Source organism: Panthera pardus, unplaced genomic scaffold (assembly GCF_024362965.1).
Source record: "Panthera pardus isolate Hobbes unplaced genomic scaffold, ASM2436296v1 HiC_scaffold_24, whole genome shotgun sequence".
Lineage (NCBI taxonomy): Eukaryota > Metazoa > Chordata > Mammalia > Carnivora > Felidae > Panthera > Panthera pardus.
This window is the reverse complement of record NW_026526810.1, coordinates 134,282,472-134,306,342: the sequence shown is the minus strand read 5'-3', so window position 1 is coordinate 134,306,342 and position 23,871 is coordinate 134,282,472. Positions and strand designations below refer to the sequence as shown.

Below are 23,871 nucleotides of genomic sequence, written 5' to 3'. Positions count from 1 at the left end.
TGGGGTGGAAGGGTGAGGGGTAAGTGGACTGACAGTTGAAAATACAAATGAATGACCCCCCCCCCCCCCCGCCCCAAGGCAGGTGGAGTCACCTGCCCACACTGGCTTGAGCTGACACAGGAGGTGACAGGCCAGTGGGTTGCTGGGCAGGCAGAGGTCTTGGCTGGGGAGACCCCTACACGGTCTGGGGAGAGCTCAAGCTGGGCCCCCACAGCCTGGGTTTGGCTCCAGGCTCTGCCCTCTCAGATGTGTGACCGTGGGCCAGTAGTGTTACAGCTCTGAGTCTAGCATGGATAGCAGAAGGCACAGGCCAAGGGAACCCTCTGGGGCCGTTCATCTCAACGGGCAAGCATTACCATTATTAGCACCAGCAACACCAGAGCCCCGCTGAGCGCAGCCCTGCTCAGCCGGTCTTCTAGAAGGAGACACACATCACACAAACAACCCAGGCCTGGGCGGCCGCAAAGAGCTCTGGGAAAGGGGTTGGCACTGGCCCCACTAGGCACAGGGACTTTCTGGCCAAGGGGCTTGACACATTCCAAAATCCATTGTTACATTTCACAAGAAAAGGAGTAAGTTATTTTTTTTTTTTAAAGCCCTCCAGACAGAAGAGAGGCAGCAGAGTGAAAGCCCCACGTGGAGGTGTGGGCCCTCCTTTCCCATCAAATGCAGGCAAACACAAACATTTTCTTTTTTACTATCATTTTGTGATTTGCTTCCGTCCTTTATCAACATGCCTGGGACGGCTTGTCACCACGGTTCCTGCAAATTCCATTCCTGTGCCCGTCCACGGGTGCACGTGGTGTGGCCAAGGGGTACAGTGCAGGGCGGCGACGGGGGGGGGGGGTGGTGCAGGAGTGAGCCAGGCTGCCTGGGCTCGGCCCGTCCCCACTGTGTGACCCAGCTGAACCCCTAGCCCGCCTAGTGTCCTCGTCCGTGAAGTGGAAATTCTATTGCCTACTGCTGTACAGCTTTGGGAGGACCGAAGGGTCAGTGGCTGTAAAGTTCTTGCAGCCACTCCTGGCAGGCAGCGAGGCACTCTAAATATCACCGCCCCGACTTCATTCATCAGTGATACACGTTGGCTTATTTCCAGTTTATAACAGAAAGGCCTCCCATAAGCCTGCTTTGGGGGGTTTTGTCCTTTCGGGGGAGCACACTCAGAGGGGGACGGCTGGGTCAAAGACACCTGCTCTATCCGTAATTTTCACACACTTTGCCACTGGGGCAGGGTTTGGAGAGGTGGAGGAAAGGCAGTGGGGTTTCTGGGCGAAATGGTTCAGGGGCCCGGAGCGGGCATGGGGGCCCAGGCTGGCCCCAGAGACTGCCAGCCTTGGCATTTCCAGAAAATGGGCCTCCACGGCCAGGAGAGCCCAGGCTCTCACCCAGCTCGCTCTGTGACCGAGAGCAAGCCACGGACCCCCCGAGCCACGCTTTCTACATCTATAACACGGGACGGGAGACGAGAGTCTACGCACTGGGCCTGTGCCCTACCGTGCTTTGATCTACGTAACACCCAGCTGGTTGCTGCAGACCGCACGGCCCCAGGCGGTGGGTAAGAATGCACCCATCTTTGGAAGGAGGGGGTCTCCGGGTGTGGCTGGGGTGTGGGGTGAGATGAGCCCCAGACCCAGTCCTTCTGGACACCCTACCCTTCCTGACATCCCGAGGGGTTAGGGCCCCGGGCCTGGAGTCTCTAAGCCTGTGTGGCCCCCTCCCCGGGAGGGAGGGACCTCAGGGCTACTGAAAGGAATCTAGTCAAAGCCCCCCCGCCCGCCGCCCCCCAGCCAAGCTTACAGACAAAATTCACAGGTGTCTGCACTTGGCCCGAACTCTGTTTTGCTCGGTTACAGGGCCCTCCCTCCCTTCTCAGAAAATAGACCACAACTACAAAACATATTCTTCTCTAGCCTGACCACAGCCCACATCCCGGACAAGCCCCAGACAGAGCCCCTCCTGGCACCCTCCTGCCCTACCTGGCCACGTGTGGACCCCTCCCCACCCCCCACCCCTCCACGGGCACAGCTACAACCCTCCCACATCCTTCCAGACCCCTCAGAAGGCCCCTGACAGAAACTCGGGGCCGACATCCCTCCTGATGTCTGGCCCTTACCCCCCTCACAAGTGAATCCCCTCCGTCCCCACTCATGGCTCTACTTGGTGCGATTATAGGCCGCTCGTGTCACCGGCCACCCCAGCAGCTACAAAGCATGTAACAGAGCGCTCCCCGCCGCCTCCCTGCCCGGGCACTGCCTTTACCCCTGACGTTGGCACAGGCTTCAGACTCAGGCTCCCGGCCCCCTGGAGCCACTCCCGCGGGACAGACGGGGACACTGTGGGCCAGAGACAAAGAGCAGGTGGGAACCAGCAAGGAGAAGAATTCGAGGCCCGCTCTGCCGTGATGACATCGATGGACTCAATCTCCTAGATGCAGTTTCTCTATCTCCAAACAGGGACAACAGCTACCCCGGGACAGGGGTCGAGGGAGGTAAGGACCGTCGGGGCTCCTGAGGCTAGGAATCAGATGCGGCAGGGGTGGGGCTCGGAGGGCCGGCCAGCAGCGTCAGGCCTGACCCCGCTGCTGACAGTCCCCGAACTGTCGGCCCCTTCAGCTCCCGGGCCCGGCCCTGCCCACACCCTGGCAGTGCCTCTTGCTCCCTCGGCACCCAGGCCAAGGCTCAAGCCCTTCCTGTCCCGCCTCTTCCAGCATCTCCCAGACCGTGGCGACCCCTTCAGGCCTTGCCCGGGAAGCATCTTGAACCCTGGAGTGCACTGGCCCGAAGGGCTGAGATGGTTGCTGGCCCGGGGTCGTCGTAGGTGTTGCATCTGAACAAGGTGACCTCTGATCCCCCACCCCCACCCCCATCCAAGATGCAGGGAGTTGGACTGAGGAACAGGAAGCCCCCTCCAAAGCGGGACCTGAAGCCTAAAGCCTTCTGCCAGGCAGGCATTCGTTCACCCGCTCATTCCGGCGTGCGTGTTCCCGTGCAGGCCTCGTGCTGGGCACTGGGGTCCAGAAGTGGCCTAGATGCTACCCTCGCCCCCCTGCAGGCCCGGCCCGGCTGGGGAGTATATACTATCCATTCTCGCATAACAAATTATCCCCAAACTTAGCAGCTTCAGATGCCACATATTTATTACCTCGCAGTTTCTGAGGGTCAGGAATCGGGGGAGAGCTTGGCTGGCTGGCTGTGGCTCAGGGTCTCTCGCGAGGCTGCGGTCAAGCCGTGGGCACGGGCTGCACCATCTGAAGGCCTGACGTGGGGCTAGGGGGACCCCCTTCCAAGGTGACTCTCTCGTGTGGCTGTCGGCTGGAGGCTTCGGTTCCTCAACGCAGGGACCTCTCTACAGGACTGGTCCCCACATGGCTCCCAGCTTCCCCTGGAGCTGGTGATCCAAGAGGGAGAGAAAGGGGGCGGCCACAATGCCTCGGTGACTGTCTTGTAAGTGACACAATGTCATTCCCAGCGAATACTTTTTCTTTTACTAAATTTTTTTTAAATGTGTATCTTTGAGAGATTTTTACTCATTTTGAAAGAGCAGGAGCAGGGGAGGGGCAGACGGAGAGGGACACACAGAATCCGAAGCGGGCTCCAGGCTCCGAGCTGTCGGCACAGAGCCCGACGCGGGGCTCGAACCCATGAACCGCGAGATCATGACCCGAACCGAAACCAAGAGTCAGACCCTTAACCGAGTGAGCCACCCAGGTGCACCCCCCCCCCGACCCAGTGAATATTTTCTATTTACTAGAAGTGAGTCACTCACCGTAGCCCCACACTCAGTGACAGGCACATTAGGAAGTAGGGAGTCTAGGAGAATTAGTGGACGTGTTTTCAAGTCGCCACAGAGAGCCAGGGATGGAAACGGGTAGGTGTGGCCAGGCTGTCACAGAGAGAAGCCAGTCTCCACTGGGGCGGTCACAGAGGCCTCCAGGAAGGGGGGGCACAGCTGAGCTGCTCGGGGAAGATGGCAGGGACTCCCAGGAGCTCAGGCGACCGGGCATCCCACCCCCCCACTGGACCAGCAGGGAGTGGCCCCCAGCCAGCCCCACGTGCCACCCGGGGGACCGAGGACAAGGACTCCAGAGAGCAGAGCCCAAAGCAGCAAGGCAGGTGGGAGACGAGGGACCGTCCACATGAAGCGGCCCCAGGAAGATGCTGCCTGGCCGGGCGGCGGCACAAGGCCCTTCCTTCAGGGAGAGGTTCTGGAACAGGGGGGACTCCAGCTCCAGGATTCTGCATTCTAGGATGCTGCAGGCTTTCTCTCTGTCCCTTCCTCCGCCTGGAAGCTGCCCCAGGCTCCTCCCGCATCTGTCCTCCCCGAGGGCCTGCCTGCCACATCGGACTGTCCCCACGCGCCTCTGGGCTCCGTGTGCGTCGTTCTCTGTCCGCCGCCACGCCGTCCCCCGCCTTCCGTGGTGTCAACTCCAGCTCACCCTGCCACCGGGACCACGGCCCAGGTGGAGACACACTGCCCTCCTCTGGCCACTGCCCTCGGATGCCCGCCCCTCACACAGGCCATCCGCCCGGGTGGGCGGTCTGTTCATCCGTCCCCCAGACCAGACGGTGTGTGGCCCCAGGGAGGGCACAGCCAGGCGGGCTCTCGCGGGGCCCCAGCGCCAGCCCAGAGGGTGGGCTCCAGGAGGCCCGTGCGCCACACGACCTCCGAGTGGGCGGCAAGCACATGCTGTCTGCCTCACCTGGCTGGGCGCCTCCGCCCAGATCCTCTGTCCTGACCGGATGGCCCGACCCAAGCTGCAGACCACCGCTGGGGCCCCCGGGTCCGGCACTCTCGGGCAGGCCCCCTGCAGGCTCTATTTTTATACTTGAAGCATTTGCCCTGCGTTTATTTATATCATTCCCATCTTGAGTTTCTGGTCATCTCACAACCTGGCCGGAGCCGGGGCACCTGGGTGGCTCAGTGGGTTAAGAGTCCGACTCTTGACTTCGACTCAGGTCATGATCTCGCGGTTCGTGGGTTCAAGGGCCACATCAGGCTCTGTGCTGACAGTGCAGAGCCTGCCTGGGATTCTCTCTCTCTCAAAATAAATAAACTTAAACAACACTATCTGGCCAGAGCCTCCCTCGCTCCAGTCTCTTGATCACTCCAAAGCCAAGTGGGTTGGGGCTGGTGCCCAGCACAAGGGAGGCCCACAGCTCACCTGGAGAGGCAGCCCTGGGGAAAACTATAAAATTTCCAGTGGAAATGAACGTGCAAGAGGCCCACACAGCATGGTGGCAACTTTGGGGTTGACTCAATTCAAGCAAATCGTTTCAAGTCTACCTAACAAGAGAACTCTGGGCACCATGAACTTGTGAGGACAGTGGCTGCCTGTCTCCAAGGGGTCCCAGGCCCTTCAGCCTCTGAGGCCCAGAGTAGAAAGACTCGCTTAGCCGGGGGGGGGGGGGGGGGGGTTGAGTCGCTGTGAGAGTGGATGGGATAAGAGGGGCGGAGGCTCAGCCCCATGGCAGCCACATGCTCGCTGGGGGAGAGACCTGGAGGGTAGTTAGTTCTCATCAGTGCCAGGCAGCCAACCACAGCTCACGCCCCAGTGCCCCCCGCCCCCCAGACCTGCTCGCTGCAGCCTTCAGAAGTTCTGGGGCCAGAGTTTCCCCTCCCCAGCTGGACACTTGAAGATGCCTGTAAGAAACCCCAAATACCTCAGCTGAATAATTAAGTCAACTCTTCTGTTTCCTACAAAAGCACCTGCCCCGTGGGGCTCTTTGAGTTGCTCTGGCCCCTAGGATCCTCCTGAACCCATTTTACGAATGAGGAAACTGAGGCCAAGAAGGCTCACAGGGTCACGCAGCCAGGAGGGGCCCAAGTTGAGACTGCAGAAGTCAAGTTCCCGAACCTGTCCTTGGAGACAGTCTCAACCTGCGGCCCCCAGAGCCACCTAAAAGCCCCGGAAGGGGCCACTTTCAACGCCGGTTTCTCGGTGCCTGAGGGGCTCAGTCAGTTAAGTGTCCAACTCTTGATGTCAGCTCAGGTCATGAGCTCACAGTCCGTGGGATCAAGCCCCAGGTCAGGGCTCTGCACCAACAGCAGGAGCCTGCTTGAGATTCTCCGGCTCCCTCTCCCTCTGCCCCTCTCTCACTGCCGCATGCTCTCTTTCTCTCAAAACAAATAAATACACTTAAAAAAATAAATGCAGGTCTCGAGCCCCCCTGCTCCCTAAGTCTGATTCCTTAGGTCTGGTGAGGTGTGTCTTAGCCACATTTCTGGGAGGCTCCATGCCGGAGGTCTAGAGTGGGGAGCCTGTGGCTGGGGCCATAGGGCAGGACGGGCCAGGGCCCCACTCCCCTCACCCAGGCCTGGCTCCTCAGCTGCCCGCTCAGCCCCTGCCAGAGCTGGCAGGCTGATCCCTGCTTTCGAGTCAAAGCAGACGGGCAGGGTTCTGGCTCTGCACACACACACACACACACACGGACATGCACACACATCCCAACCCAGGTCCCATCCTGCCCCTCTCTCAGGCTCCTCCTTATCGGGGCCCACTGCAGCCTGGAGGAGAGAAACTTTGTTTCCGAAGTTTTTAATTCTAAAAATACATGTTATTATTTTTGTAATGCTTAGTTATTTTCGAGACAGAGAGAGTATGAGTGGGAGAGGGGCAGAGAGAGAGGGAGACAGGGGATCCGTCATCCCAACTGGGGGCTCAAACTCACAAACCGTGAGGCCATGACCTGAGGCGAAGTAGGATGCTTCACCGACTGAGCCACCCAGGCACCCCTCTAAAAATACACTGTAGGAAAAACTATCACCCAGAACCCCCACCAGCCCTCACCTTCTTCCCAGAACACGCATCCCTGGAGAAGGGTCAGGCTGTCGGCCGGGAGGAGCCTCCCGCCTGCCTCCCCCTCCACCCAGGGTCTGTCACCTTCCATGGCTCTGGCCACTGAATGATTCTGTCCCCCACTGGGCACCTAGCTTAATGTTAACAAAGAGGACAGAGAAGGTCCCTGCCCTGGTGGAGCTTACATTCTAGGGGAAGAGAGGGGATAAACACATAGAGCAACAAATGAAGTCACTCCGGGAGCTGAAAGAAAGCAGAGTGTGGGAAGGGGTGGCAGACTCCCCAGTGTAGACGGGGAGGACCAGCCAAGCCCCTTGTGCACAGGTGAGAAGTGAGCAGGGGCGCCGAGTCCAAGTGAGTGGGGAGCCAGTTGACCGTCCTGCCCTCCCCATCCCACCTCACCTGTCACTGAAACAGCCCCTGTCACTGAATCCAGCAGATTCAGGGGTGGGGAGAAAAGAGGTCATTTTCCTTTCCTCTTTTCCTGCTGGTGTTTCTAATTCTTCCACACTGGATCCGTCCTGTGTAGGAAATGATAAAAGCTGGGCAAAATAGAAACCGCACCATGTACTTGACGGTGACCTGGCTTGACCTCCGTCCCCTGTGACGTTCCCTCCCTCACTGGCTGTCCTGCTCTGGCCTTGGACCCCCCCCCCCCCAACCGCCACTTAAAGTTTAGGGTCTGGGAAGAGCCCTGCAGGGAGGCTTTCCCTGGCATGGGGGTGGGGCCTGGGGCTCTGCGGAAGGTGAGGAGTTTGAAAACATCATATTCTGTGCTGTAATGTATCCTCAGGAAATGAAACAGAACACGCATAGAACCCAACCGCTAATGTGATAGTGCAGGCTCCAAAAGACGGACACGTGTAACTCTTTGCGATGACTTCCTCATTCTTTCTGGTCTCTCCCTAACCGCCATGGGAGCCCCTGGAGGTCAGGCTGCTGACCCCCAGGAATCAGGGCTCCTGCAACCTGCCTCAATTATGACACTAACTTAAGGGCACGTGCATTCTCTTAAGGCAAAAAAAAAAAAAAAAAAAAAAAAAGTAGCTCATCCTTGTTTCCTTATCAAATGCCCCATTATAGCTTTGTGACTCACTGCCTCATTAAAGTACTTGACTTTCTACTCAAGCCCCCCAAAACACGCTGCGGGCATTTTGCTTTACCTCTGGAGGCCGTGGCAACCAAGGGACAATGTGTTTGTAAGGGTGGGTCTCCTGGATGTAAGTTTAATCATCATGGCCTTGGAGGCCTCCAGCCACAGTCAACTCCTGCCCCTGTTTTGGGTCTGGGCTTCTCCTGGGGCCCACACGTTATTGTTTTCCTGGCTCCTCGAGGTCAGAGGCTGGCGATATTCAAACCCAGGCCTCCAGACCCCTAGTTCAGGGCCCACCAGCCATCACGAGCACTGGACTAGGAGTCAGCAGACCTGGCTTTGGGTCTCTGCTTAATGAACGTTCTATTTAGATTCTAAGAAGAATCAAAGGAAACCACTAATGATCGTTGGATCCCTGGTGGCCTTGTATCACCATAGTCACTACTTACATGCCCCTGAGAAATCCCCTCCTAGCAGAAATATATAATCTTTAAAACCTTGGGTATATGGGGCACCTGGGTGGCTCAGCTGGTTAAGCTTTCAACTCTTGGATTTTGGCTGAGGTCATGATCTCACTGTTTGTGAGTCAGAGCCCCGCTTGGGGCTCTGGGCTAACAGCACTGGGGCCTGCTTTCTCTTTCTCTGTCTCTCTCTCTCTGTCTCTCTCTTTCTCTCTACCTACCTCTCTCTCTTCCCCTCCCCTACGGAAGTGCTCTTTCTCTCAAAAAAATATACCTGAAAATAATAAAAGAATAAAACCCTGGATACATATCTATTGTAATCCCCATCCTTCTTCCAAAAATGGTAACATGAGAATAAAAGAACTGTGGTCTGTAATCCGGAAACACGCAGGTCCTGACCACAGAATCTTGAAGAAGGAAGTTGAGCCGCAGGCCTGACGCTGTTATCTGACTCTCATTGTGCAGGAGAAAGCGCCCAGCCAAGTCGAGTCCCAGCCGGACAGTCCAGACTTCACAAGGCGCTGGGGAAGGAGGGCAGGACACGTCGCTGAACAGGACACTCCCCCAAAGACCAGGGAGGGGTCCTTGTCACCGCCAATCTCAGGGACTCTCCAGGCGCAGGACCTGGCTCCTCCTCGTCCCCCTCGTCCCCCGCGGCCCAGCGCCCTCCCACTTGGGCCGGCTCGCCCAGTCCTTCCCGAGGCCTCCCTCGTCGAGGCCCCGCGCCGGCGCCCTCCCTGCCACCGATGGCCTGTGTGCGCCCGTCCAGGAACCTGCCCGGATCCGCACCCCTCCGCGGCCCAGCAGCGCGCAGGCAGGTGCGCGTCCCCGAGGGGCGCCCCACAGCCCCCTTCCCCTTTCCAGCTCCCCGCCGTCCCGGGACCCCGCGTGCGGGCCCGGCGGGCGCGCGGGCGGAGGGGCGATTCGCCGCTCCAGGGGTATCACAGCTAGTTGTGTCGGAGCCTTGCAGGGCCCTGGCGCTCCGCGCCCCTTGACGCGCCCGTGTCCCCATTACACGGGCAAGGACTTGAGGTTGGGCGGCCGAGTCGGGATCCGGACCCAGGCCCCAGGTCCAAGGGTCCAGTCCAGAGCGAGCACACCCCGCCTCCCGCTCAGCTGACCCGTGTCGCTCACGCCGGGAGGTTCCCACCCCTGCACAGGCCGCCGTCAGACCCCGGGCTCCCGGGCCCAGCCCCACCGTCCCAGCACCGCGCGCACCCGGCTGCTCTCCCCTCCGGAGCCGCGCGGGCGGGCGCACGAAGCACACTCTTTGTCTGCGGCGCCTGTGCGCCTCCCCCGCCCGCCACGTCCACCCCCCCGCCTGGCCCGCCCCGGACACGCCCAGCCAATGAGGCGCGGCGGCGGCGCGCAGGGCCCGGGGTGTTGTCCGCGCCTCGCCCGCCCATTGGCTGCGCTCCGCACCCCCGCGGGAGCCCGGCCGGCAGGCCCGAGGGGCGGGGCGAGCGGCCCGAGGTGCGGGACCACTGGCTGCGGGCGGACGGCAGCGAGGGCGAGCGAGGCGGCCGGCCAGGGACGGGCGCCGGCGGAGGACCCGCGCTCTGAGCCGCCGCCGCCGCCGCCGCCGCCCCCTGCCCCCGGCTGGCCCCGGGCTCCGCGCCAGGAGGCGGCGGCCAGGCCGAGTCCCAACCGTGCGAGCCGGCGGGACCCCCGACGGCCACCAGCCCGGCGAGGGGCCAGAGGAGAAGGACGAGGAGGAAGGGCAGCCTCGCCGGGGGCCCGGCCATGGCGCTCGACTTCCTGGCTGGATGCGCTGGGGGTAAGCAGGCGGGCGGCGCCCACCCGGACCGCGCGATCTCGGGAGGCCGGAGCCAGGCGTGTGCGGGATGGGAGGCCGGCTCACCTGCGGGCGCCGGGCTTTCCTCGCCTGAAGCATGGGGGTAACGATGCTCTCGTCTCACGGGGCTCTCGGGGACGTGCCCAGACAACAGGCCGGGAGGGCGTCTAGCACGCCGTCCGCGAGGGCAGGTGGCGTTCGAGTCCTTCGGGGCTCGTCCAGACGAGAGGTCTGGGGCGCCGGGGCAGCACCGTGGCTTGGCCAAGTGGGGGACCGCCAGGAGGACGTCCCGCCGCCCGGTGCGTCCCGCTCGCGCGAGGCCTCGGGCGCATCTCCCTCCCCGGTTCCCGCATCCCCGGCCCGCGCCCACGGCCCCAGAAGTTGGGGGCTGGCTCCACCCCCTTCCCCGCAGGTGTCTGGGCGGGGCTGGGGCCACAGGAAGACCCCCTAGGGGGCTGGCCTTGGAAGGCCCGGAAGGGCGCCGGCGGCCCCTAGGCGCCGAGTCATGCTTTGGGCATGCCTCACCTCCCTAATCCGTTCAGGGAACTGCTGGCGGGGGGTCTCCACCCGGGTGGCGGAGTGGGCCTGACACGCGCGGTGTGGGCTAGCCCTGTGCTCACGCGTGCGTGTCACCGGTGCGGGGCACCTTCACCCAGACCAGGCTGCTAGGGTCCTCCCCAAGCCTGTGTCCCCGGGAGGGCCGCTGTCAGTGTGCAACCCAGGATATGCCATGGGACGACCCTGGGCATGGAGCCGGGCCGGGCGCTTCCCAGTTTGGCCTTTAGCTTCGTTGCTTTTACTTGGAGAGTTAATTTATTTAACGGGTATTAACTGCGAGCCGGGTTATGTCATTCCCCAAGGAGCTGACGGAAGAGCTGGCTGCATGGCCCCAGGCCTGGTCCTGCTCTGATGGTGGATGTCCCTCCTCCAGCACCTGAAATTGCTTTCACTGTTGATCCGCTTGGGTTTGGCGTTGGGCACCCTGGAGGAAGAGGAGTGACAATGGCCTGGGGCATTTAAGCCTCTGATTTCAGCTTCCTGCTCTGGGCAAGAAGAGACTGGTGGGGAGGGCAGTGTGCCAGGGAAGCGATGTGTGTCAAGAGATTTAAGAACTTCCCAGCCTGTTACCCAATCAGGCCTCAGGAAACCACGGGCCTGGAGTCTGCTGAAGGGGGAAGAACCCCAGGGCCTTTCGCAAATGCGTGAATTTCTCCCAAGCCCAGGCCAGAGGAGACAGGAGCGGGCAGCCTCTGCAGATCCGGGGCTCAGCTCCCCTGTTCCCCTCCCCGCTCTGGTGACTGCACCTGCCACCACCCCTGCTGGCTCCTCCTGAGCCCCCAAACCCTCCTCTACCCACCCCGCAGTGGTGGCTCAATGAGCTTGGACTGCCCCACAGCCGAAGCCCCTTTCCAACTTCTTGGGGAATGTGGGTTCTTTCCCCAGAGGAACAGGATTCCTTCTGATTTCTCCCGGGTGTCCTGGGAGCTGTGGGGTTTGAGGTGGGACTCATCCTGACGCCAGGCCTGCTTAGGGACCCACCCCACCCATAGACACACGGGTTCGGTCACTGTAGGCTCTGTGCTCAAAAGGCCATGCCTTCCGCCCTCCCTCGCCGAACCCACCTAGGAGGGATCCTGTCCAGGCTGCAGGGTTGGGGCAAGGTCAGGGTCCAGCACCACGCGGAGTTATGGGCCCCAGCCCCTTCCCCCAACCCCCAACTGCCCTACTCCCACCCAGGGGCAAGCCTGGGGCTGCTGGCGGCACCTACCTCCCTGCTGTGAGTGGAGGCCTGAGTCTCCCAGGCCGGTGAGGATGGCAGTGGCCGCCACAGAGCCTCTTTGTGAGGGTTGTCGGCTTCCGCTCCCCTGAGATCCTCTCCTGGTCTTATGTGACCCAGGAGAAACCTTGGCCTTGAGAAGTGGAGGGACTAGTGAGACAGTGACCTGATTGTGTCCCTGGCACGAAGTAGCCTGTGCAGAGGGACTGTCTAGGAACTAGGCGCGGGCCGCGCCCCCAGCTCAGCGCCTGGCCCTGGAGGCCCCTGCCTCGTTACTTCGGCTTGGGCTCTTTCAGACCTGGACCCAGAGCAGGGGGTCGACGGAGCTTCTCCTCGGCGGCCCGGGGTCCCTCTAGATTCAGATTCCTGCGAGGGAGAGCGGTACGTCACCTCTGATTGGTGGAGTGTCGGGTCACGTGTTCAATTTCACCCGCGGGGAGGTGGGACAGGTGCCTTGATTGACGGCATCCCGGCGCTCACGTGGTAGGAAGGGCAGAATGTCTGCCTTTGCTCCGCACCAGGGGGTCAGTCCCAGGCCTGCGGGCCCACCAGCACCCTGTGCCCCGAAGGGGGGGTCTCGCTGCCACGTGCCTGGATAGGCGGAGGCGCGGCTCCGTGGTGGGGCCGGGAAGCCTGTGCGGGGAAGACAGGTCTGCCATCCAAGTGTCTCCTGCAACGCCTGCCTCCGGGACCGTCGCCCCCCCAGTCCTACCCCAGAGGGCCCGGCGGTGCCCCCGAGAAACCACCGTGTGTAGGGCAGTGGGCACTGGCTGTGGAGGTGGGAAAAAGGATCTCCTTGTGGTGCCTCAGCTTCCTGTCGGGGCGCTGGCCTGGAGGGGCTTCCCCGTGAGGTTAAAGGGTAAGGCTTGGCAGGACTGGGGGCCCTGATGGAGGCAGGCCCACTCTGTTCCTGTGAATGGGGATGTCCTGGATGAAGGCACTCAGCCCCTCCCCTGGGGGCATTGAAATCAGCCTCTGGAGCAAGTGGCAGTGCAAATGGCTGCCACTGGAGGTCTTGGGGGGCCTCCCAGCTGAGGCTGGGGGGGGGGAGGGGGAGGGGAGGGGGAGAGGGTGGTTACCCCTTCCATCCTGGAGGCTGATGAAGGCCGGAACCTGAGAAGTCTGGGACCAGAGCCAGGACCCGCCACCCACAGGAAGGGGACCCCCAGCATTTCCGGCACCAGCTTCTTGGGGACCCCACAACTGGGCCTGGCTGCAGAGGGCATGGAGGTCCCCAGGGGTCCGCAGCTGGAGAGAAGGGAGGTCAAACAGCATACCCCCCAGGCAAGTGTCAAGTGTCTAAAACCCAGGGAAATCAGAGCCCAAGAAAATAAGTTCTAGAACTAGGCTTTTCAAATTTAGAAAATTCACAACATGCTATGACAGAGAAGGTGGATCTCAAAAGATAGAAACAAAGTGTGTCACAGAGGACCAGAGGCACGGGCATGGAAGTCTTGAGGGAAGAGACACCTTGGGGAGGTCTTTTCATCTTCCTGTGAATGTTAGGGGTTCCAGAAGGAGAAGAAGGTCTGGAGATGAAGATTACGATGAATAAACGATAGTGGAAATTTCCTCTGATCAGAAAAAAGGCCTGAGTGTGCAGAGAGAAAGGGCTGGTATACCAGGCAGGGGTACTTTAAAAAAAAAAAAAAAAAAAAGACACACCCTTGGCATCTCCTGGTGACATTCCTGAAATCTGCAGATAAAATCTCAGAGGCTTCCCGATAGAATGCATAAATTACTGACAAGGAGCAAAAAAACGTACCGGCAATGGATTTCTCAGCTGTGGCACCAGAAGCGAGAAGATTCTGGGACACGGCCACCCTAATGGCCTGGGCCTGGGAGCCTCACCAGAGCACAGGACCGTTGTTCCCGGATGGTGTTAAAGAAATAGACTCTGTAGGCCGTTTCCTCATGGGTTAACCTCCGAGGAGAGTAATCAAGAAAGGCTCCAACAAAATGGCAACTGATCGGGGTAGAGACCCCAAGAAGGGGGTAGAGGGGAGGAAGTGAGGGAACAGTTCTGAATCTCGTGGGGTCTAAACGGGGTAGAAGAGGAAGCTATCAGAGTTGGAAACCTTGTTGGGGCGGCTCTTACTGGGCGGGGGGAGGGGGAGGGCAGCAAGGCGGGGGGCAGAGAAAGCCTTCGGGGGGGGTGGTGACGGTTCTTGTCCTGTTTCCACATAATGATTAAAAGTAAGAAACAAGAAGTAACCTTTAGCCGAACTTAGACACTAGCAGAAGGCGGAGAAGTGGCGGGTGGCCCGAAGCAGCCAAAATGTAGAAAGACAAAGGGAAGAAATGAGCCATTCACGTAAAATGAGATGGAGTCGTGTCAGATGTCCCGTCTCGGCAGAACCGGAGGAGCCTCCAGACAGGAGTGGCGGAGAGCGGGAGCTCGCTTCCAGGAGCATCGAAAACAAGGGAGTAGGACCAGGTTGAAAATTAACCGTCACCAAACCATGCCAGGTGCACGCAACCAGAAGGAAAGCGGGACTGGCCAAGTTCGCGTCAAACACAGCGGATCCTAAGGTCCAAAGCGTGAGACAAGGTGAGGGGGACGCACGACAACACGCAAGTTGTAAAGAGGCGCGGTGACTCCCGCTAACCGCTGGGCGCCCACCACCCTGATGAGCAGCCCCAACGGGGGGCAAGAGAGGTGAGCGGGGAAGGAGGAGGGCTCCAGGCCCAGGAGGCCTAGGCTGCAATCCTCGCCTCACCACTCTCTCGCCACGCAGCGTGGACATACAACTTCCTTCGGCCTCAGGTCCCTCATCTGTAAAATGGGCTCATAGTCCTTTCTCTACATGTGAGAGGGAGAGTTAGTACACATGCCAAACTGAGAACAGTGACCGGCAGGTAGAGACGTTAATACTGTCTTAATTATAAACACTCCCAGCGGTAACAGACCTTTAAGAGATTCACACACAAAATTCTAGGGAGGAGAGCGTGGGAGTCGAAGCCACCTTCACCTCACTGAGCCTCCCTTTCTCCTTCTGTGAATGGGGTCACGAGGTGCCTGATTCCCAGCGATAGTTACACCTGAACAGCACTCAGGACTCCGAAAAGGGTTCAGAAGCCAATGTGGAGAGTGATGAGCCTTCGTCCCCTGAGGTTTTGGGGTTTTGGCAGAGGCTGGACCGACGCATCCTTGTGCGTGATCACAAAGTCCCGAGCTAACTCCCCGGGTCCCAGGCGGCTCCCACGCGGGGAAGGGAGTGGCCAACCAGTGCCTGTGCTGCCTGGGCCCTGGGTCAGTTTTGGGGGGTGTGGGGGGGGCACTTGATGCTCTCACCTGCACAGGCAAGGCGAGTAAGCCACAGACCCCGAGTGCTTTGGGAGCTTGGCCAGCTGGTGAGTGGCGGAGGGAAGAGTCAAATCTGGGTGGCCCTCTGACCCCAAGTCCACAATCCCTGGCCCCCCCCCCCCCCCCCGCCACACCAGGAGGTGTTTGGAGCAACGGGACTATCTCAGAACTAGTGTGTGCGGCTTCCGGGGGCCAGCTGTCCTCAGGCACACGGACCAGTCAAGTGCAGTGGGAAGCAGGGGCTGGAGAGACCCCAGCGTTGGGTTGGACAGATCCAGGCTTGACCTCAGGGATGTCATTCCCCCCCACACCCCCACTGCTCGTGCAGGCATGAGGATGAAGGAGCCCACAGGGTGCCTGGCACACAGTAGGTGCTTGATAAACGGCTTTTTCCCCTCCAGTCCCGTGGCTCCCATGCAGTCCTTGCAGGAAGACCCCTGTGCTACAGGTTTCTGAGGCATTTGGGTGACATGCCCCTTTCTTCCCCCAGGTGTGGCAGGCGTGCTCGTGGGACACCCGTTTGACACAGTCAAGGTGAGTCTCTTGTCACAGTTTACTCTCAGGTCCTTGGGGAGGGGCAGACACTGGACATGCGCAGGGCCGGGACGGCTGGGGTCCCCTTTCCAGTGACCCCCCCCTTTTTTAAAAATATTTGTTTTTGAGAGCGAGCAAGAGAACGAGCGGGAGAGGGGAAGAGAGAGGGGGACAGAGGATCCAGAGCAGCTTCTGCGCTGGCAGCAGACAACCCGACGCGGGGCTCGAACTCATGGACCGTGAGATCGTAACTTGAGCTGAAGTCGGACACTCAACCGACTGAGCCACCCAGGCTCCCCCAGACATCTTTTCTTTTTTTTTAAGTCTGTTTATTTTTTTAAGAGCGAGCGAGCATGAGTGGGGTAGGGGGCAGAGAGGAAGGGAGAGAGAATCCCAAGCAGGCCCCGCATCATCAGCACGGAGCCTGATGTAGGGCTTGAACCCACGAACCGTGAGATCATGACCTGAACTGAAACCAAGAGTCAGACACTCCACCGACTGAGCCACCCAGGCGCCCCCAGACATCTTCTTGAAAGAAAGAGCAGTTCAGAGAGAAAATACAGAAATACAGAAAAGCCAGAGCTGGCCAGTATTTCCCATGAACGTGATCTTCACGAGTGGTCATCATTGGCACGAAACAGAGTGTTTCCCGAGGGCTGGCGTCCACCTGTGCGGCGTGTGTGGCCCTGGGCCAGGTGCTCAGTTAGCCAGTTTCTCGTCGATAAACTGTCCAGGTCCAGGCGGTCAGATGCTCCAAACAGAAACGAAGGAAATCCACGTCCTCCAGCTGGAAATTCCCAAATCGGAGTCTCTCCCTGCTGCTGGGGTCTTGTGTCCCACCGTAAACACTGAACTTGGCACCTCATCCTGCTGGAGCGAGGGCAGAGCCAAGGCAAGGATGTCATCCCTAGCTGGGGTTGAGATCACTTCCTGTCCCCTCTTTTTTCAGCAGAAGCCAAGACGGTCGCTGGCCAAGAAAAGGACTAGGAACTCAGGGGCTGGGGTTTCCTCTGGCACAGGCATGAGGGCCTAGCTTTAAGTATTGGCTCTGGCCTTAAAAGTTCTGCCCTAGGCCTTGTACAGCCCAGGCCTCCGGCTCGCCAGTCTGCTGTGTGACCTCAGGCCAGTTGCTTGACCTCTCGGCCCAGCATTCTCGCCGGCAAACTGAGGGGTCGGGCAAGATTACGGAGGCCGTCGTGGTGCCCTGTGCTCAACAGTATAGTTTGGGTTGCGTGAAAGGCCAGTTCTGAAGAGCACAGATTTTCTTCCAACCCATCGTATGCAAGTTAGGGGGGAGGCGGAAGGGCCACGCTTTCTTGCCACACGGCGACCCCTGCCCTACACAGGCCTGCCGAGAGCCTGTCCGCACAGCTGCCTGTGCACCGCCTAGCTGGCCGTCCTGTGAAGCCCGTCCACAGGCCAGAGCAGCCCAGGGCAGCCTGGCACTGTCCACGTTATGCTTGTGGTCACATGTTGTAAATGCCTCTGTATCCAGCCAAGAAGTGACTCTCGATTCACTTCCTCAGCCCAGCTTTGCGGGGGCCACGCCTCTCTGAGCTATGACTCAGCCTGGGCAGCCCCAGGCCCCTTCAGCTAGCCCTTGCCCCCCCCACCCAGGCTGAGGCTCCCGCTGGGCCCCCTCATCAGTGCCCCCAGGCTGGGAGTACTTTGTCCTGGGGTCTCTGTCCCTCTAAGCCCCTGGGTGATTTGGGTGCAGGAGCCTCTCCACCCCACTGGGTTCCTCTCCTTGGACCCCCTTAGCTTGCGCCTGGAGGGAGGTCTTTGAAGAAATCCATTCGGTGACTTTTTTTTGGCCACTGTGGCCCAGCAGCATCACATCTAGGCAAACCTGTCTTTAAAAAGCCAATCTCTTTTTTTGTTTGTTTTAATTTTTTTTAATGTTTGTTTATTTTTGAGACAGAGAGACAGAGCGCAAGTGGGGGAGGGGCAGAGAGGGAGACACAGAACCCGAAACAGGCTCCAGACTCTGAGCCGTCAGTCAGCACAGACCCTGATGCGGGGCCTGAACCCACAAATCGGGAGATCGTGACCTGAGCCGAAGTCAGACACTTAACCGACTGAGCCACCCAGGCGCCCCAAAGCCAATCTCTTTGAATGTTTATTTATTTTTGAGTGAGAGAAAGATAGAGCAGGAGCAGGGGAGGAGCAGAGAGGGGGAGAGGGAGGAGGAGAGAGGGAGAATCCCAAATAGGCTCCGCACCGTCAGCGCAGAGCTCGACTCAGAGCTTGAACTCACTCACGAACCATGAGACCATGAGCTGAGCTGAAATCAAGAGCCAGACGCTCAACCGACTGAGCCACCCAGGAGCCCCAGTCTTATGGAGAGGAAAAACCCGTCCCCAGTAATCACCACTGTCACCCAATGGTGGTGACCCCTCATTCTAGTTACGGGCTGGTACACTCATTTGGTTTAATGTAATGCTGTATTACTAATGGCCATTCTTTTTTACTGGCTATTTTCCATTATGAAAGTTAAACCATTCTCATTAAAAGGAAATTGGAAAATGTAGAAAAGCCAATTAGTGCCTTATACTGACAAATCTTTTTGCACGTTTTGTACACCTCCTTCAGGATCTCACCCTCTCCGTCACATTTTCTTGGTTGGCTTTCTATTACAAAAGTAAGGTAGGCTGTAGAAAAAAGTTTTAACCATCATAGAGACATATAAACTAAAAAGAAAAAAAGTCCTTCATATAGACCCTTCCCCAACCCTTGTTCAGATTTCTGTTTAGAAATCTGAGCAGAAATGTACTCAGACCCATATATATTCCTTGCTTTTAGCAAAAGGGGGATTTCCTTCAATAGCTCTGTGGTGGTTTTTTTTGTTTTTTTGTTTTGTTTTGTTTTGTTTTTAATGTCTTATTTATTTTTGAGAGACAGAGTGCAAGCAGGGGAGGGGCAGAGAGAGAGAGGGAGACACAGAACCCGAGGCAGGCTCCAGGCTCCGAGCTGTCAGCACAGAGCCCGACGCGGGGCTCGAACCCACGAACCGTGAGATCATGACCTGAGCCCAAGTTGGTCACTTAATCGACTGAGCCACGCAGGCGCCCCCGTGGTGGTGGTTGTTTTAACTGAAATTTGACACATGTAGAAAAGTGCACGCATGCTAAGGGTACAAATCTGTGAATCATCATGAAGCACGCACCTGGGAAAGCAGAACAATGTCCCCTCCCCCCATCAGGGGCCCCCCCAGTCCTGCCAGCAACGCTTGCCCTTTCTCTGGCCATCCACTCTCCTAACTTCTTTTTTAACGTAAGCTCTGTGCCCAACGTGGGGCCCGAACTCATGACCCCAAGATCCAGAGCTCTTCCGACAGAGCCAGCCAGGCACCCCCACCCTCCTGACTTCTCACGCCATGGTCCCGTTTGCCTCTTCCCGAACCTCATGTAATTGGACTTATGCTCCAGAATGCGCGAGGGGACACCCGTGTCCCACGTCGGTTCATGCTGTCTCATGGCTGGGACATCCGCTGTGTGTTCCCAGACCCTTGGGACTGGGATTTGAGTCCAAGATTTGGCTTTCCTCTTCTTCTCCCAGAATCAAGCCCCTGTCCTCAGACACACTACCTTCACACCTGTTTCTGTCTGAAGGTAGTTTTCTGTCCTACTGACTAGACACGACTGTAATCAGGGACGCTGGGGGTAAAACCACTTTCACCGGCCAGTGGCCAGCCCAGGGCGGGGGCGGGGATGGCGAGGTGGGGGCTGGCCCCGGGGGCTCCACGCCCGGACGTGCTGTTGAAATTTTGTGTTGCTTTAATGGCCTTTACTTTCTGAGCTAGGGGCTGCCTCCGTCCGTAGCAAAAGTGTAACTTTGTTGTAGGTGAGCGTAAGCCTCGCCCTGGAGAGCGCTAGTAAGTAGACCAGGTGAACCGGACCCTTCTCTGTCCTCACCGAACCTGATCCTGGGCCTGAACTGCACCCTGCCACGCCCCTCCTCCCCACCCCCCCAGAGCCCCCTCCCTGAGGAGCAGGGGACAGGTGAACTTGGCCCAGCGCAGGTCGTGGGGCGGGGATCCGGGTGGGGCTGGTTGGGGTCTCTCAGCCTCGTGGAGAGCTGGGAGCCCTTCTGGGCGTGTGAGACAATCACCACTTGTCTGGGGGTGGGTCCACCAACCCAAGATCCTGTCACCCCAAAATGTTCACCTCAACTCTAGATATTACAAGACCTGGGCCCCATTTCACCCCCAAACCTAGTCCCCCAAGACACCTGGCCAGCAAGCACTCGTCCCAGGTCCGGGGGTCAGAAACAAAGGGGAGAGGGGCCTCTGCGCTCCCTGTGGGACCCGAGCCCGGCCTGAGCCTGGGCCTGAGCCAGTCTGAGCCGCAAAGACTGGAAGCCGCTGTCCAGGTAGGTGTCTGAAGGAAAGCGCAACCCACAGCGGGGACGGCTGTACTTCCTGTCACTTCTGCTACCACGGCCCACTCAGTGCCCATGTTGGGGGCTGCGCGCAAGAGAGAAGTGTTCCAGGTGGGATGTCAGACCACGGAAGGGAAAACGAAAAGCCCTCACGGCACAAAAACCACCCAGAGCGGCGCTCAAGGTGGTCCTGTGTGATCACTGTTCGACAAGCACTTCTGCCTTTCTCTGAAAATCCACCCCTCCCCCCACCAAGAGCCGGCAGCAGCAGCCAGCCACAGGGTGTGCTCGGTGGTCAGCGCCTCTGGGGGCCGTGGCCACCAGCCAAAGAGGTCCTCCTGTGCGGAGATGGTACGTTCGTGTTCTTAGAAAACCTTCTTTTGTAAGTGCACTTAGCCATAGAAGGCCCACTGGAGGGCTCTCACCAGCCAGCACCCCCCCACACACACTCTGGCCCCCACCAACACAGCCGAGCTGCCCATGTCACTGCAGACGACAGACAGCCTGGGCGGAGTTGCAAAACATCTCAGCCTCAGTCTTCCCATCTTTGAAATGGGAGGGACAAGCGCACGCACCTCGGCTGGTGATTCCAACGTTAGGCCCTCTGGTGCTGCCAGGCACAGAGTGGCATTCGTGCCATGGCCCTGGCTGTGGTGATGGTTGCTGAGTCCGCTCCTGAGAACGTGACTTAACCTAGCTCCCCCCCACCAACCCCCGGGACCTGGATTCCAAGTTCAGGAAATGTGCTCCCGCTCCGAGCCATGGGGCCTGAGCATCAAGCCCAGAGATAAGCTCTGGGGTCAATCGAGAACACTTTTTTCACAGTAAGAGGTTCTGGACCACAGGGCTCCAAGGGTGGCTGGGCGTGAGCCCCCAGGCCCCGAAGGTGGTGACAAGGTCCTGCGGTCGCTAAGGAGGCCATGAGCTCCTCTCCTGTCCCTGCTTTGTGAACTCACGACCACTATCCGCACAAGGGGCTACTGGCAGAAATCAGGATCCCTCAGCATCCGAGCCTCCTTGCCTTTAACACCCATGGAGGCACTGCCAGCCCCTGACGAGGGGAGCTGAGTGATAAGAATTAGGTGAGAAGCCCCCTCGGCACGGGCCATGGTTTGCCACCAGGACAGTGGGGAAGTCTGGGGAGGTGCCTCGTGCAGAGACAACTGCCACAAGAAGCCTGGGACGTCTGAGATCCTGGGGGCCCTCTACCCCCTGTGCAGTTTGCCCACGGACACCCCGTCACTGAAGAGGCAAGGATGCCTGGCTCTGCCCCATCCTGGAATCCCAAAAGCCACAGAAGGCTGCCTGGCTCCCTGGCGCTCCTGGAGAGGGAGCCTCCTGGGCTGTCCCCAGTGCTGGGCCGCGGCAGCCAGGAGAGCTCCAGCCCCGCCCGCCCACCTTCACGGGGCCCTGTCCTTCCAGGTGCGGCTGCAGGTCCAGAGCATGGAGAGGCCTCAGTACCGAGGGACCCTGCACTGCTTCCAGTCCATCGTCAAGCAGGAGAGTGTGAGTGGCCTGGGTCTGGGAGGTGGGGGGAGGGGAGGATGAGGGTGGCCCCGGGACACCAGCCTCTAGGACATTTTGGGCCCCAGACCACAGAGCTGGAAGCGAAGGTGTCAGCGGGACTACGGGCAGATCAGCACTTCGGAAATGGGAAGGTGTGAACGCCCAGACCTCGGACATCGGGGACACTGGTTCTGGCAGGATTCTGCTTGGTCCTCCGGAACCCGCGGGCTGGGCTGGGGCCGCCCTCTCCCCACCCCCCTCACCTCCCCTCCCCAGGCCCCAGGCGGGAGCGCACCTGACGCGCGTCTGTGTGCCCCGCAGGTGTTGGGCCTGTACAAGGGCCTGGGCTCGCCCCTCATGGGGCTCACGTTCATCAACGCGCTGGTGTTCGGCGTGCAGGGCAACACCCTGCGGGCGCTGGGCCGCGACACGCCGCTGAACCAGTTCCTGGCCGGCGCGGCGGCGGGCGCCATCCAGTGCGTCATCTGCTGCCCCATGGAGCTGGCCAAGACGCGGCTGCAGCTGCAGGACGCGGGCCCGGCCCGCACCTACCGCGGCTCGCTGCACTGCCTGGCGCACATCTACCGGCAGGAGGGCCTGCGCGGCGTCAACCGGGGCATGGCCTCCACCCTGCTGCGCGAGACGCCCAGCTTCGGCGTCTACTTCCTCTCGTACGACGTGCTGACGCGCGCGCTGGGCTGCGAGCCCGGCGACCGGCTGCTGGTGCCCAAGCTGCTGCTGGCGGGCGGCACGTCGGGCATCGTGTCCTGGCTGTCCACCTACCCCGTGGACGTGGTCAAGTCGCGGCTGCAGGCCGACGGGGTGCGGGGCGCCCCGCGCTACGGCGGCTTCGTGGACTGCGTGCGCCAGAGCTACCGCGCCGAGGGCTGGCGCGTCTTCACGCGCGGGCTGGCGTCCACGCTGCTGCGCGCCTTCCCCGTCAACGCCGCCACCTTCGCCACCGTCACCGTGGTGCTCACGTACGCGCGCGGCCCCGAGGCCCGGCCCGAGGGCGACGCTGTGCCCGCCCCGTCGGGGCCCGGCCTGGCCCAGCCCTCCAGCCTGTGAGGCCGGCGCGCGGGAGCGTCCCGGGCTCCGGACCGCATCGGGCCCGGGCTGGATCCCACGCGCCGGCGAGGGGCGCCCTTGGCCGCAGGCTTGACGTGCGCGGTGTCCTCGGCCGTGAAATGGGGGGCCTCACACCCGCATTGTGCACTCCCCGAGCGCGGAGGTGGCGCCCCGCGTGCACCGAGCCCGTTGCTGTCACCTGGGGAGTCTTCCGGAAACCCAGCCGACACTCCAGCCCTTTCCTGGGGTCCGGGTCGACACCACCGCGGGGTCTTTGATGACCCACCCGTGGGCTATCCAGTGACTAACTCCACCCGGCAGAGCCCCAGGGACACTTCTTGGCCACCTGTCCGTTCTCTGTGTTAGGGACAGAGAGGCAGCTCCACGTAACTCCTGGTGTCCCAGAATACTCTGCCGGCACCCCCCAGCTTCTCCGGTTGGCACGGCTGGGAAGGCCGTTACTGCTGCCACTCCCACTGGAGGGTGACCTGGGGGACCCGCTCAGAAGCTTGGGGCCGGCTGGCGGCTCCGTATTAGCCTAGGGGCTGGGGGACCAGCCACTGGCCACTGGGACGGAAGATGGACAGTTAAGTCCCGCTGCGGAGCCGGGAGGGCTTGCCACCCTCTAGTCCTCAGGCTGCCCGTCTATATAATGGGGACACGGGTCAGCTGCTGTGTGCGGCTCTGGCCCGCTACCACTGGCCAGTTCCCTAGGGTGTGCAGCGGTCATCGGGGACGTGGGTACAGGAAGATCCCCACTCCCCAGCAAATGAGGTCTCTCCCAGGGAGTCGTGCTTGGTGTTCCCATGAGGCCACAAAGGAAGGGCTGTTCGTGGGCACAGGTGTGGCCGGTGTGGGCCCTCTGGGCCAAGCGGGATCCGAGCCTGTGCTCCTGGGACTGTGAGCCTGGGGCAGCCCCAGCACATCTGGAACAGCGTGGCCGTGTGTTTGGACAGGGAGGCGGATGGTTTTGCACAGGTTGGAAAGGACCGTGGCCTCCTTTGCCCTGAGTGGAGCTCAGCCTCTTGGGCCATGTGATACGATCTCCCAGGAGGCAGACTGGGGTCAAGGATGACCAGACTCTAATCCTATTCTCGTGGTGTCATTGCTGTATAGAAACCGCTGAAGGAATAAAATATTCTTTGTTTTCTTAA

At 60.0% G+C, this 23,871-nt stretch overlaps 2 protein-coding genes across 6 annotated transcripts in view; one reads left to right on the top strand and one right to left on the bottom strand.

Annotated features, from left to right (window-relative positions):
• SLC25A47 (solute carrier family 25 member 47) overlaps positions 1–12,208 on the bottom strand; it is a 20,856-nt gene extending 8,648 nt beyond the window's left edge. Inside the window, exons 1-3 of one of the 3 annotated variants that reach the window (XM_053889814.1) lie at positions 11,914–12,208; positions 3,766–3,882; positions 3,142–3,387 (exon numbers count right to left, since the gene is read on the bottom strand). Coding sequence is in view for 1 of the 3 variants with exons in the window: in XM_019462256.2 (XP_019317801.2) it covers positions 10,212–10,244 (33 nt within the window). In the remaining 2 variants the exon portion in view is untranslated. Of the gene's footprint in view, positions 1–3,141; positions 3,388–3,765; positions 3,883–10,211; positions 10,510–11,913 lie in introns of those variants that run through there. The other 2 variants (XM_053889813.1, XM_019462256.2) reach the window with 2 other exon arrangements.
• SLC25A29 (solute carrier family 25 member 29) lies at positions 2,295–23,871 on the top strand. Of its 3 annotated transcripts, none has more exons than XM_053889816.1 (4): positions 2,295–2,488; positions 15,720–15,763; positions 21,566–21,649; positions 21,971–23,871. In XM_053889816.1, the coding sequence occupies exons 3-4, from the start codon at positions 21,587–21,589 to the stop codon at positions 22,715–22,717; spliced, it is 810 nt and encodes a 269-aa protein (XP_053745791.1). In that variant the 5' UTR covers positions 2,295–2,488; positions 15,720–15,763; positions 21,566–21,586; the 3' UTR covers positions 22,718–23,871. The 3 variants fall into 3 exon arrangements, with proteins under 3 accessions (XP_053745791.1, XP_053745790.1, XP_019317800.1); XM_053889815.1 differs by lacking the exon at positions 2,295–2,488 and adding an exon at positions 8,833–9,168; XM_019462255.2 differs by lacking the exon at positions 2,295–2,488 and adding an exon at positions 9,755–10,127.

What these genes read in the sequence shown, in the direction of transcription:
- SLC25A29 (XM_019462255.2), top strand. Translation starts at nt 10,094, where the DNA reads ATGGCGCTCGACTTCCTGGCTGGATGCGCTGGGG. An exon ending in CCTGGCTGGATGCGCTGGGG is followed by an intron (nt 10,128 to 15,719) that starts GTAAGCAGGCGG and finishes TTCTTCCCCCAG; the next exon opens with GTGTGGCAGGCGTGCTCGTG. An exon ending in ACCCGTTTGACACAGTCAAG is followed by an intron (nt 15,764 to 21,565) that starts GTGAGTCTCTTG and finishes CTGTCCTTCCAG; the next exon opens with GTGCGGCTGCAGGTCCAGAG.